Source organism: Orbicella faveolata, unplaced genomic scaffold (genome assembly GCF_042242905.1).
Source record: "Orbicella faveolata isolate gen_17 unplaced genomic scaffold, um_ofav_v1 contig_35, whole genome shotgun sequence".
Taxonomy (NCBI): domain Eukaryota; kingdom Metazoa; phylum Cnidaria; class Anthozoa; order Scleractinia; family Merulinidae; genus Orbicella; species Orbicella faveolata.
In genome coordinates this window covers 6,572,501-6,587,500 of record NW_028301564.1, presented here as the reverse complement: position 1 = coordinate 6,587,500, position 15,000 = coordinate 6,572,501, and the positions used below count along the sequence as shown (strand labels likewise).

The 15,000-nt window shown below is 43.0% G+C and overlaps 1 protein-coding gene across 1 annotated transcript in view; it reads right to left on the bottom strand.

Annotated features, from left to right (window-relative positions):
- LOC149102779 (uncharacterized) overlaps positions 1 to 15,000 on the bottom strand; it is a 108,104-nt gene that overhangs the window by 19,104 nt on the left and 74,000 nt on the right. Inside the window, exons 2-4 of the mRNA XM_089273376.1 lie at positions 12,103 to 12,995; positions 10,713 to 11,125; positions 8,286 to 10,295 (exon numbers count right to left, since the gene is read on the bottom strand). Of these exons, the coding sequence (XP_089129502.1) occupies positions 8,286 to 10,295; positions 10,713 to 11,125; positions 12,103 to 12,931 (3,252 nt within the window). The 5' untranslated portion in view covers positions 12,932 to 12,995. The remainder of the gene's footprint in view (positions 1 to 8,285; positions 10,296 to 10,712; positions 11,126 to 12,102; positions 12,996 to 15,000) is intronic.

Sequence of the window (15,000 nt, the reverse complement as noted above, 5' to 3'; positions counted from 1 at the left end):
GAGGGAATCTATTTGACGAGAACTTTGACGGAGTTCGATACTTCGGTAATTGCTGTGACTAAGATGATAACTTATAAGTTTCCTCGTGGTGTTCTGCTCAGGATGCATGACAGATCAGCCGATGGTGTTTTTCACTTAGCGATTTTAGCTTTACTTAAGACTCGGCAAACTTTGATTGTTTTTCACTAGTGCCCGCCAAGGTTACCGACTGGTAAGTCATCTATATAAATTTTATTAAAGAAATATCTCTAAACTTTTAGCTACTGATATTCTCGTACTGATTTTAATCGGCTTTCATCGCTTCAATGCGCTTGAATTTTCAGAACCGGGCTCTTCCTAATTTGCATAATCCGTAATCGGCCCGTGGGCATTACGGGAGAATAATGCCCTACAATTCAGTGACAATTGACCAATCAGAGCGCGCGTTATATCGGCCACAAGCCAAAGCCATATAATAAGATGTTGATAATTACAGTGTTGCCACAGGTCAGGAAATGGTCAGGGGAAAAAATTCTTCAGGTCAGGGAAAAGTCAGGGAATTTTTATCTTGAGTCAGGGAAAACTGACATTAACACGGTTAATTTTCTACCATTAAAGTCAGGGAAATGTGGCAGCAATGTAATTAGAGCCTTTTGTCAGGAAACTTTCCCAACAAATGGCAGTTACAGCACCCTCCTTCATCTGCGTATGTTCTTTCTGGTTACGCGCTAGTGAAAACTAGCCACTATACAGAGCAGTGCAAAAGGCCCTTAACACTGAGGTTGAAGAATCATTGTTAATGAAATGTTACCTCTTTTTCAACAAGACCTTTAGATTTGATACCTTCGTAGGGTAAATTCAATATCCTTACTTAAATCAACACGATGTCTTAATTTACATAAAATGCTAATACTTCTTTTGATGTTTTTAGCTATAAATTCTACTTGGGTTTTCCAGTTTAAGTGTGAATCAATTAGTATGTCTGCGGTGTTTTACATCGATTACAAGCCTTGAGAAAAGCCGTTATTGAACAAGTGTAAAATTACGATAATTTCACTCGATCATATCGACGAAATAATGTTAACGTTTGATATCATGTTTAACCCTTTAAACTGCACTTAAATTTCTTCGTGTTTAATTGAAACATCTTCGCCGGAAGTCTTTGTAAATCCGGTAATCGTCGGGAAATGCTCGGAAACGTTGGTGTGGCCTTCGGATAACTTTTAGAGACCCTTTGGAAATCTTTGGAAAGAAGTCGGAAACTTCGGAAACCTGTCAAAAAACGTCGTTATTATGATACAAGGTCTTTCTTCTGAAGACTAAGAAAAGACCGGTTTGAATAAGTTCCGGGTATAATTTTCTCACAACAAACTGTTCTGGCTTCTAAAAATTCTCGCCAATTTCCCCTGATTAATTGATCATTTCTTTGTCTTTGTTGACTCGACAAAATGAGGGAGTGCTAATCATCAGAAGGAATTTACCGTTATATAACTGGTCAGGCTTATGTTTGCAGAGGACTTTGTGTTTAAGAAGTTTCAAGCTAACCAGTTAATGCACAAGGTGAAACTGCAATAAGCGTAAAAAACTCTCTTGGCCTTTAATAAACAACTCCACAAATCAAAACGGCGTGGTACAAAGAGTGTGCATACGAGCGGCGTAGATGCAAATAGCGTGGATACAAACAGCGTGGGTTGAAACTAAAACAGTAAAAGAGCAAAAGTTACAAGTTGCGACTAAGCTAAATTCGAATGAAGAAATAACAAAACTGCAAAACGAGGACTGTGAATTACACTTGCATTGTTTCGGCCAGAGAAAACTGTTGTGAAACGGACTGCGAATAACGCGAAGAGACTAGCACGAAAGCTAAATAGAACTGCGCTAAGCGCGGACCAAAATGAACTGCCCCAAAACTGTACTGCAAAGCTATGATATGGAAAATACGCTAGAACATGCGGAAAATAAAACTATAGAAACTTAGAAAGGCGCTAATGAAGATGAAACAGCAAAGAAACGCTAACGAGGGCGCGAAAACTGACAGAAAGGAATAAACACCTAAATTGACGCAAAAAAAAAGACCAAACAAAAGGACGAAAAGAAGTATAAACTAATTTGCGTACGCAAAGGAAAAACAAATTACGCAAGAACAAATAATAGAAAAAATGTTACACTTGGATCTTACATACCGGCCCCATAAGTGAGGAGCACACGCGAGGCACTTAAATTAAACAATTAAAGATCTAAGTGTCTTTCTAAGAGTTCTTAATGTTCTCTTCTCCTGAATTCAGAAAATTGCACAGAAAATAACTCCAAAGGGAAAGTTCAAGCTTCTATCAGCAAGCAAAGCTTGTCAATTGGCCTCTCCAAAACTGCTCCTTTTACTTTCACCCTGGTACGACGCACCAAACCTTTCTTGTCGGCGAAGACTTCTACCACTCTACCAAGGGGCCATGAATTGCGAGGGGAATTTTCCGCGCTCCACTTCCGGGTCTCCGTCTTGAAGACATCCAAGCGATGAGGAGTTCCTAGGCCAATCTTCTTCTGACTTCCAGAGAAACTCCGGCCCCCGTAACCATCTTTGGCAGCTCAACAATGCATTGGCAGTCAACGCTCTTGAAGCGCAATCTCCAGGATTCGCTACACCTTCCACATAGCGCCACTGATCTGGATTTGAGCCCTCTCGTAGTACGGCAACCCGATTGGGAACAAAGGTGTGGAAACACGTACTTTCGTTCTTCACATAACGAAGCACTGACATGCTGTCTGACCAAAACACGGATTCGCAATTAGGAGGCATCTCCAGCTCTTCCTTGAGCATCTTGTCTTGTCGCACAGAAACGGTTGCGGCCGAGAGCTCTAAACGAGGAACAGAAATAGCTTTCAAAGGAGCAACGCGTGATTTTCCAAACAGAAAGGAACAATGAACTCGGTCCTCATGGCTGACCAGTCGAAGGTAAGTCACTGAACCATAAGCAGCTTCTGAGGCATCAGAGAAGTGATGCAACTGACTGGATTTAACGGGACCAAAATCCTCTGGCTTTAAACAGCGACTCACAGCAAACTCCGAGAGCTTTGGAACATCTGCTAGCCAATTTTCCCAACGTGCAGCGTACTCAGTCGGGATCTCGTCATCCCATCCTAGCTTAATGCGACAAAGATCTTGAAGGATTTCTTTTGTGGTCAGAACGACCGGTGCCAGGAATCCCAACGGATCGAAAATAGCACTCGCTAGAGACAAGATACCCCTACGCGTTGGTGGACGGGAGCTAATGTTGACTCTGAAGCGGAACGAGTCGGATTCTACACACCATTGAACTTCTAGGGCTCGCTGAACAGGCAACTCGTCCTTCCTTATGTCCATGTCCTTGATGACCTTTGCGCGCTCCTTCTCAGGGACGACTTGCAGAACATCACGGCTATTGCTGACCCATTTGGTTAGCTTGAAACCACCACGTGATAGTAAAGTGCATAAACTGCCAACATGCTCAACGGCTTTCTGCTCGCCAGGGAGGGACTTCAAACAATCATCAACATAAAAGTTTCTTTTAACGGTGTTGATGACGTCAGGAGGGAAGCTGTGACGATTATCTTCTGCTGTCTTGCGGAGTGCGAGATTTGCGCAAGCCGGTGATGAAATGGCTCCAAACAAGTGAACTACCATCTGATACTCTTGTAATTCGCGCGCCATGTTGCCATCCTCCCACCAAAGAAAACGCAGAAAGGAACTGTCAGGATCGGGAACTCTCACTTGATGGAACATGGACTCTATGTCCGCCATAACGGCCACTCTCTCTTCACGAAACCTCAACAGGACTCCTACAAGCAAACTGGTTAGGTCCGGGCCCTTGTACAGCATGTCATTGAGAGACTTTCCCATAAATTTGGCCGAACAGTCAAACACGACGCGGATCTTTCCTGGCTTGCGAGGGTGGTAAACACCATGGTGCGGTATGTACCAGGCAGTACCCTTCGCGGGGCTCTTCTGAACAGGGGACACTTTGCGTGCATGTCCTTTGGAGAGAATGTCTTCCATAAAGGCCTTATAATCTTGGTACAACTTCGGGTCTCGTTCCAGCCTTTTCTTCAACCAAATGGCGCGCTGCCAGGCCTGAGCCTTGTTGCTGGGTACAGGCGTTTGGCGATCCTTAAACGGTAAAGAGATTTGATAGTGCCCATTTCTCAATTCCACCGTCTGTTCGGCGATTTGCATAAATCTACGTTCGTCTTGAGACATCTCTGTCTTGCTATCAACGGTGGGATCAGTAAAATCGCGATTGTAGAAGTCTTCTATCATCTGTTGGAGCCGGTGATCGACTTTAGCAACAAAAGTGGATGACCGTGAACTATGGTGACGACGGCGTAAGGGACCATTTACCGCCCAGCCGATTCGCGTTCTTGAAGCATAAGGACCACCGTCTTGACTGTGTTTGATATCAAGTGGATCGAGAGCCTTGGGAACGTCACTAGCGATCAAACGGCCAACCTCAGCGTCGAGACGAGGTAGAAAAACTCCTTGCAAGTGGGGCCACTGATCAACGTCGTCCTGAGTTGGAATGTCACTGCTGGACACAGGAATCTCCGGCCTGGTGTAAAGGGTCGGGAGGCTAATCCACTCGTTCTCATCCAAATCGGATACAAGAAGGTCGCGAACCAGGAAGCTGTTGGTGATGCTATTTTTTCTTCTCAAGAGTAGACAGGGATATCTTAACTTGCTGACCATTAATCCCGAGCTGCTTCATGAGCGATTCAGTACAGAAACTGGAGTTGCTACCGTTATCCAAGAAGGCGTAGGTGATGACGCTCTTATCACTATCTTTCGCTCTCACTGTAACTGGTATTACGGCCATGCCTGTCCTACGACCCTCTCCCGAAGTCTCACTGTTAGCACTGGTGCCCGTTTTACCATGTGACTACAAACTTGAGTGCTGATTACGTCCTCCGTACCCACTCCAACGTCGACAGCTGGTCTCTCACGAGGACTTGTATGTAAAACAGTAGGATGCCGTCCTTTACAGCTCGAAATCTTGCAATTTTTCCTCTGCGGGCAAAACTTTGCGACATGTTCGGTGGATAAACATCCAAAGCACAGCTTTTTGGACAATAGGAATTGAATTCTCTCTCGATAGGGTTTCCACCGCAATGACTGACAATCCTCAAGGGCGTGGTTTCTGCTACAATAGAGACACCGATTTTTCCCTTGTGAGGGACCCTGATCGATTCCAGATAGCTGAACCTTGCGAGTCTGAGGTCCCTGCTCTCCATCGGCGCGTTGACTTGGCTCCTTTACACCCTGCGGAACCGTCTCACTGGTAGGACCTTCACTATCGCCTACATGTGCTAAGAGGCTGAGGTTCTTGGGATTGGATGTCTTGCCACCAGAGGACCGCTGACCAGGCGCCGATCTTACGGTATCGGATATCTTGCCAAAGACTGGGTTGGTTAGTATTCTTGCTTCGCGATCAACAAAGGCAACGAAGTCACTGAACTGTACTGGCCTTAACTGTCTGTCCATGATGTCATCAGCTAAGCGACGCCATCTTTCTCTCATGCTGTAAGGAATCTTGAGCACCAACTTTTGAATGTTTCCTGGCTGATCAAACTTAGAAATGTACTGGCTACCTGCCAATGCGTTCTTGCAACTTGCGAGAAAGACTGAAAAACGATTCAAAGCCACACCATCTTCTGCCTTTATGCTCGGCCAGTCCAGGGCCTTCATCTCGTAAGCGGATGCTATGCGATAATCGTCACCATACTTCCTTCTCAAAAGCCTACGAGCCTCATCGTAACCTTCTTCCGCTGGTAAATGATGACAGGATCTCACAAGTTCCTTAACGTCCCCTGCGGTGAACTGCTCGAGGTAGTAGAGTCTATCAGTACTGCTAAATGTTCTGGATTCAACCAAATTTTCAAAAGCGCGAACGAAGGTGCGGTATTCAATAGGGTTTCCGTCAAACTCAGGAACACGGGGCTGCGGAAGTTTGTTCCTATTCTGATTATGCGCTAGCAATTCCATTATTCTATTCTGCTGAAACTGAAGAGCAGTCTGTTGCCGCTGCAAACCAATCGTTTCCTTTCTCAGATCCTCGCCGACTGTACACGCTTGATAATCAAGCTGGCCGTAAGGAACAGAATCCATGGACACGCCCTGGCCTGGGTGGTGCACCTCGCCTGGAGAGGACCTTTTCGCGCGGGGGCTGGTACGAGGGGGATCCTGATCCTGGAGCTCTGTCTCCAATTTTAAAGGCTTCACCTCCGGTACTGAAGGGGAGGTCATTGCTGCGTAGACCCTCTCCTTAGCTGTTGTCTTGACCATTTCGGCTTCGAGGTTAAGGCGTAATTCTTCCTGCTGCAAACGAAACTTTTTCTCTTTGAGTGTTTGGCGCTTTTCGAGCATAGAAATTTCGGCTTTTAACTCGGCAATTCTTGCGACTTCTTTGGCTCTCGCGGCTGCAACTGATGAAGCACGGCCACCACGTGAACTTGCTCGACTTGAATGTTTTGAAACCTTGGAAGCACCTGAAGGAATTGGTGTGCCAGCACAACTAATTGAATCCTCGGGATTCACCGCCGAATCTACTTGAAGCGATTCAGCTAATAGCTTGTGTTCAATATTAATTATCCAGTCGACGATCTCCTGACGGAACACACGAACCTTTCTCTCTTCGTCTTCAAGATAGCGTTGACCCTCAATAATGGCGTTCTCATCCAGAATTTCTCCGACGTAGCCGCGATGGGCCTCTTTGAATCTTTCAAAAGCGTTGTCCAGGTAAGGAAGCTTCTCCTTAACCTCCTGAAGATTATGATCATCAGTAAGCAAGCCAGAAATTTCATTGGAAATGGCTGTTACGGTAGATAGGTGACCAGACCTTGAATTTTTCTTTAAACGAATTGTTTCCAGGTTAGACGCCTCAAAATCCAGTGAACGGTTTGGTTGTCGCACGCGTGTTCCAACTCGCCGGGGGACGGGATCTGTAAGCTGCTTGCGGCTAAAGCTCATGACGAAACGACATGTCACCAACAATTTTCAACGATGAAACTGCAATAAGCGTAAAAAACTCTCTAGGCCTTTAATAAACAACTCCACAAATCAAAACGGCGTGGTACAAAGAGTGTGCATACGAGCGGCGTGGATACAAACAGCGTGGATACAAACAGCGTGGGTTGAAACTAAAACAGTAAAAGAGCAAAAGTTACAAGTTGCGACTAAGCTAAATTCGAATGAAGAAATAACAAAACTGCAAAACGAGGACTGTGAATTACACTTACATTGTTTCGGCCAGAGAAAACTGTTGTGAAACGGACTGCGAATAACGCGAAGAGACTAGCACGAAAGCTAAATAGAACTGCGCTAAGCGCGGACCAAAATGAACTGCCCCAAAACTGTACTGCAAAGCTATGATATGGAAAATACGCTAGAACATGCGGAAAATAAAACTATAGAAACTTAGAAAGGCGCTAATGAAGATGAAACAGCAAAGAAACGCTAACGAGGGCGCGAAAACTGACAGAAAGGAATAAACACCTAAATTGACGCAAAAAAAAGACCAAACAAAAGGACGAAAAGAAGTATAAACTAATTTGCGTACGCAAAGGAAAAACAAATTACGCAAGAACAAATAATAGAAAAAATGTTACACTTGGATCTTACACAAGGTAAACATCTAACGTTAACAACTCAAAACAAGATAGAAAACTGCAATAACAATAACAAATTCTGCAATCGTCGAGTGGATATTACAAGTTTTTGAACAAACTGCTATGACGTACATAATATAACAGAACTCTCAATGGGGATTTAGGACTAAGACTGAATCTAAATAGAAGCCTAAAGGCTTCTGATCGAATGACCTAATATCTATATGACGTTTGAGGTTTCAAGGGCATTTTTTCGAGTCTTAAAAGCAGGAAAATGTTATTTGGTGTAACTTTCCGTAATATCTGGCGATGACCGATAAATTTAATATGCAGGATTCCTAGAGTTAACGTGAACATGCGCATTTTGATCAAGCGACCACCATCTATAATTCAAACTTGGAAGAGGCCTAGATAGACACAAAAAGGGGACCTGGTGGTTGGGGTTGGGCCAGAAGTAGAGGGAGGGGGAGGGGAAGAAGAAGGAAAATTTTTCTCTTCTCCTTCACCGCCCACTATTCCTAAGCCAACACGGCGGCTAATCTACTTGATCGCGAGCCACTACCGATACCTCACGAGTACACCATGCACACGGAAAACAGCTGCTCTGTAGGCTAGAAATAACCCGGGTTACATTTTTAATCAGGGATGTTTGACAGAAATAGTAAGAGCCATATGTAGCTCTCAGCGGTCTTTGGATGTTCTTCACCAAACAACTCAATTCTGATATCAAGAGCACGCTTGGCTAACTCAAGAGCGGCGTTGTAATCCATCAGTAAATGTTGTGTAAACCCTATTTCGTGGTAGCTGTCAGCGGTCTCAGGATGTTCTTTACCAAACAATTTAATTCTGATATTCAGAGCACGCTTCATTGATTCAAGAGCGGCGGTGTAATCATTTAAGTATTGCCGTGTAACAGCTACTTCATAGTAGCTGTCAGCGGTTTCAGGATGTTCTTCACCAAACAATTTAATTCTGATATCCAGAGCACGCTTCATTGACTCAAGAGCGGCGGTGTAATCATTTAGGGATTTCTGTGTAACACCTGCTTCATAGTAGCTGTCAGCGGTCTTATGATGTTCTTCACCAAACAATTTAATTCTGATATCAAGAGCACGCTTCATTGACTCAAGAGCGGCGGTGTAATCATTTAGGGATTGCTGTGTAACGCCTACTTCGTAGTAGCTGTCAGCGGTCTCAGGATGTTCTTCACCAAACAATTTAATTCTGATATCCAGAGCACGCTTCATTGACTCAAGAGCGGCGGTGTAATCATTCAGGTATTGCTGTGTACTCCCTACTAAATGGTAGCTATCAGCGGTCTTGGGATGGTCTTCACCGAACAGTTTAATTCTCATATCAAGTGCACGTGTGAACGACGTAATAGCTTCTGTGTAGTTGCCTCTATGGTACTGGATGTCGCCTAGGTCCAAATAGTTCTGAGCTAGTGCCTCCTCGTGCTGCTCTTGACTTTCGCCGTTGTTCTCTTCCCTTTTATCGCTTTGTTGCAGTGCTTTTTGGTGAAAGCTAATCCTTTCCTCTGTAAGCGTTAAAGCGTCTTTGTCTCTACCAAGTAACCCGAGCACACTAACGACATTGCGATGAAAGTTGAACCAACCAGTTTTAGTGGTGTTGAGTGTTGATTCACACTCGTTTAGTATGGTAAGCAACAAGTTGCCAAACATTTGATTGGTGTCTGAGGTAGAGAAGTTTTTTATTGCTTTACTCACAAGAAGGATAACTTGAACTTCAAGAGGCTGGTTTACCGAAGGATTTGCTTTGTTTGTCGGAATAATGCAGTGTTCGCCAACTTTTTTCATTGCTGGCTCTGGCATAGATATCACCAGTAAGCACGTGTCGTTGGTATCTCTGCATTCCTTTAGTGCTTTTAGATAAAAGTTGGATGAGCTCACCGAATCATTTTTGCTTTGGTAATAGATTGCAAAAATTTGAAAAATAATAAGCCTCAAAATGGTGTGCTCTTGACTTGTGTTCATGAAAGAAAGCGCTTCTTCTAAAACTTTCACTTCATCCTCTGTCTTTCCGATAACAAGCTGATGGAGTCCATAGTAGCACAAGTGTTTTCCTTTCTCTCCATCACAAAAGGAGGAAGTTGGCACATGAACAGCTTTGGAGTCGGAGAGCAACTTCATTGTATTTCCAGTTGCTCCCAAGGTCACCTGACCAAATGCCTTGGAATTAAGCAGGCGCTGGTAGAAAACATTTTTCCCGGTCTCCTTAACCGCCATTATTGCTGAATCGAAAATTTTGTAAAACGAAGATCCCTCACTCCAAAAGAGAGTGTCAAGAAACAACTCTGCTTTCGCCAAAACATCGAAAACTCTGTCGGCTGTCTTTGAATCTAAACAGCCGTCAATTAGACTTTGAACAATGTTTTTTTCGTCTTCATAGAACTCAATGAAAGCAGACATGGAATGCCCAGAAAGAAAATTCTTATTTAGTTCCTCGAACAGGGCAATGTGAAATGCACGGAAGCGAAATTTTGAGACGAGAACTGTTTCTTTCATGTCAGCGTCGCCCTTTTCTCTTGCAAACGACTGAATTAGTTTATGCATAGAGAATTTGTTGAACTCTGAAGAACAATCAATGAGAGATTTTCTCTGAAGTCTTCGCAACACCTTCTCTGCTTCGGTTGTTCTGGTTATCCCCAAAACAGCTGCGGAAATCTTTAAATCAAAATGCGCAGGAAGAATACACAAAGATACCAGTGCCTCTTGGTCTTGTGTAGAGAGTCTCTGGAAAGACGACTCGAAAAGAGATCTCAATCTCGAATTGCTTGGATAATCTGGGTTGTCCAACATTTCTACTAACAATGTTTTCTGTACACTCTATGTATTCAAGATACTGTCTTGACGGAGTAAAATCTTCAGAAATGGAGGAACACAGTAATTTTATGGCTAAGGGAACCTGCCCACAGATTTGTGAAACTTTTGTCAAATCAGAAGTGCTCGCTTTTGGGAGAAATTTTCGAGCTAGAGTTTGACATGAAAACTTGTCTAGCTCTCTTATTCTGACAGACTTGTGTCCCTGAAAATGTAAATTCAGATGGGACAACGACTCTCTTGTGGTTAAAAGAAATTTACGTTTGGCACACGACATTCAAACAGGTCATCGGCATTATCCAGGATTGTAACACATCGATCCGACAGTCTGTCAAAAATTAAGCAAAGCTCATCATCAGCTGATAAATCCTGCAACTTATCACTTTCAAGAGTCCCAATCTGTCGGAACAGACTGAGAAATTTGGACGTTAAATCGCTTTTTGACTTGAGCTCACGTAATGAGAGAAAGAAGACGGGCAGCTCACGTGCTTGAAGATGATGACCCACGTCGATGGCAACGGACGTTTTCCCGAACCCTGGCGAACCCCAGACGGAGACGAGTCGGGTAGATTCGGAAGTCATGTGACCAACAATTTCGTCACATTCCTCCTCACGGCCAATGAAGTCGGGAACCTTTGGAGGAAGATTTGATCTCGGTAGAAATGTTTTAGTTCCTGTGAATTAATTAACGAACAAATAATAATTAAATTAACTTACGAACGAACGAATGGATGGCCAAGTTTTTTTAAAGCTAATTATACATATCGCTAGTGTGGGATTAGAAAAAAAACATTTCTTTCATTCTTTTTGTTTTTCCCTTCAGTTGTTATGAAAAAGACTACAAATATCTTACGCATGTCAATGTTCACATTTTTTGAAACAATTCAAAGTTGCCGTTAATCCTGGACAAGGTTAACCCTTTTCAAACCGTGGAAAGGAGTGATTTTTTTAGAGCATGACCAGCTTTGGCTGCCTGTAACTTTAAAAGCACTGAAGTAACGAACTCCCAAAATTTATTTGGGAACAAATTGGTATGACTTATCATCGGTCGAGGATCTTTATGTTTGATTTTTCCTGTTTTAAATGAAAATAATTTGTAACATTTCTTGCACTAGCTTGTTCTAGTCTTAGCGGTTTTCTAAAGCTTTTAAAATAAACATCAGAAAATCCAGCGTGCCGTCTGTTCAGAAATAATGATGCTTGAACGAGGTATAAATCGTCAGGTTTCAGTGTGGTAGCTCTAATGTTACAGAGAAAGGGCTCAACCACCCCTTCCTCCTGGTCCCGGAAGACGACAAAACCCTGTCTAACAGGGTTAGTACTCTTTTAATTAACCGGGCCATTCCTGTTCAGAGGTTTGATAATGCGAGCAATGTACAGTTGATAAGTCACTTTTGCGTTGAAATTTATTTTCCGTTGATCGACCATATAGGTGGCTGAGACATTATAATTTTAGTTTCCTTACCATATTACGAGAAATTCTTTCTTTCATACATAGTTAGTCGATGATTACTCACCGAAACGGGGAAAAGGGTAGACTTCTATTTTGGGGCGGCTTTATCTTACAAGTCCTCTTCTATGGTAGGTACTTATCGAAGTTTATCAAAGGATTATAACTTGAAATAAAAACTCTGGAGTGCTGCTTATTTACCTGGTCGCTCAGTCTTGAGAAGCTCTTTAATCTCGGCAATTTTCTCACTCGCCATTTCTTGGTTTGCAGTTGCCTTTTCAATGGTCTTTCTCAGCTCTATGGTGTCTTCTTGTCGTTCCTGTCTCGACTGAGCGAGATCTGACCTCATACCCATTAGTTCATCCTCCACATTTTCCTTGAGAAATGTGATTTCTGTTAGCAACTCCTTTGTGATGTCATCTTTTAACTTGCAAACTTTTTCTGTAGGAAAGTCCGACTCGGTCAAACTTCCAACGGCATCAATACGGTCAGTCGTGACTCCAAGAGCTTTGATAGCGTCTTTGGTGTGTTGAATGTATTGATCAAATGTCTTTTTGTCAATCTCGGAGTTGAAAGAGTGACAAAATGCATTTCTTAGGAGTCGCAGCTGATCAATCGCCATTGCAAACGTTTCAGCATTATTTCCGCCCGGGCTGACCACGGAAGAATGAAAGGTTCCACGAGGCGGTTTACGGTGCTTCAAGTACAAATCACTGAGTGTCCTGTGATGACCTGCCATGTCTGGTAAAGCGAAGGACTTGGCGTGGATAGTGGCCTGGAACAAGGCGGTACAATCCCATTCTTCGTATGGGAGGTGTGTGGGTACTTTGGTCTTACCACCTTCTGTAGCAAGGAACATGTTTCGCACGGCAATAGAGTCATCCCACGGCTGGTAACCAGGGAGATGTGCAAAGGTATTGTTCCACATGTGTTTAAAGGTCTGGCGTAGCACCTTGGGGAACTCATTCAGGACAACAAAAGCAAACTTGAAATAGTTCAACTGTTCGTTCGTAAACGGCTGTAGAGCCATTGCTGATAGCAATAGACTGATCCCAGTGAAAAGTGGTTATATTGCCAGGACGACAATACTGTCCCTGTTAAAAGAACAACAGAGAACAGTTATTATTGAATGGTGGCGTTGGTAGCGATGGAAAAATTGAAAAACTAAAACGAAATCTGATACGAAATCGAGCAATTTCAATTTGTAATGGACAAAACCTGGTTCCATAGTAACTTTAGGTGTGCTACATACATGGAAATAAACAAATACCCGTGAAATGTATTTATATCGCCAGGACGACAGTACTGTCCCTGTTGAAAGAACAACAGAGAACGTAAATCAAGGCCTTGGAGTGATTAGAGCAAAATCGTTTCAAAATATAAAAATATTCTTTTAGGACAAAAATTTATATCTGAGGGTATAAGGCTCCCTTAAGCTATAAAAAAATCCAAGTGGGGTAAAACGCCTTTGAAATCATGGATGGGTGGGTATTTTTAGTCCTGAAAAGTCACAAAGTATGACCACAATAGCTTGAATGCTGTTGTTATAGGAAAAATTTCAAATCAGCGCGGGCCCCCAGGCTAAATTGGATTAAACGCTGGTTTAAACAAATCCTTTAGTACTTGTATTTAGAGCGGGGCTCCGGGAGCACCACAACTATAGGAAGAGAACCACACGCATGCATGGAAATAGAAAACCATGCAACTCATTTTGATGGCTAACATGGCTAGCGGCGTGGATCGCGGGCGCGGGCGCCCTACGAAGTCGCACAACACGGCGGCCATACTCCAACTAATCCCAAGTTATGCAGCCTTGGTTTACAGCGCACATCTTTGATATTGGACATCCATGTCATGGTTAATTGACACCTGTCAAAACAAGTTATCCCGCTGAACAGCAACACGTATCAGCCTTGCAGTCTATTGTTTCTCAGGTTTAGAGCTCACCAAGAACTGGGTATTGATTGGATCGCCGCCTCAAGCAGGTTTAACTCGATGTAATTTGGGCCTTACACTTCGGAAGCCGGTTGAGCTAACCCAGTATTAAAAGTTAACCGAAACCTAAAGTCTTCTCGTATAAAAACGTTTTTCAGTGCCTATGTTTTGTGTAGTTTGAGGTCCTTCAAACTCAAAAGAGAAGGTCACAGAATATAAACTGAAAACCTCACCGCAAAGTTACAAAACTCAAATCAAAATTCTCGCTTATCCTGGGTTAGTTTAATTTGGCTTTGACCAACCCGGCCCAGAAACTCCGCTTTTAGGTTTGGCTAAATCTACTTAACAAATAAAGAAGCTTCGACTGTGCTCTGTTCTGTCGTTGCAAAGCACGCAGGAAGCGTTAGAGCACGAAATAAGCGTAGGGGAAAACACGACACGTAGTCGAATGTTTTTTTCCTACTTTTTCAGTGCTCTACCGCTTCCTAAGTGCTTTACAATAGAACGCTCAGAGCACAGTAGACGTTTCTTTATTTGTTGTATGATAAAGAATCTACATTTATTTCCCCACGCGTTCTACTCTTTCCAAGCCAAACTTTACTTTCCAAATGAAGAAAAGTGGCATCAGCGTGCATCTGTTCTCTGATAAAGCACGCTAAAATAAGCCAATCACAATCCTTGATAGATTGTTCAAATAATTTGATTGGCTAAAGAGAAGACAGCTGTCAATCACAAACTGGACTTCAGCTAAGCTTTCAGTTTTGAGTGGCTTGGCCAAATGGCTTTCGAGAGAAGAACGTTTTCTTTCAAAGTTCACTTTTTAGTTTGATTTCAAAATATGGATCTAAGAGTTTCTTAGTCCAGAGGAATTCGGCCGCATTAAGGCTCAAGAAAACGTGCGTTTTTCCAGCGGAAATTGCAAAACAGAGAGCCCAAAACTTGCGGATGAAAATGCGATTAATGCTGAATTGTGTAATTTTAGTACATTTTTAACGCTACTGTTGTTAACAATGGTCTCCACGCAGCCATATTTACTGCAGACAAATAGTTTGTGTCGACTGCGTTGGCTGAGTCACAGGGGGATGTTTAATTCGGATCAAATTTGTTAAAATTCCGAAGCAAAAATTTGAAAGCCAGCTTATCGTCATCAACCCGTGCTGTGTT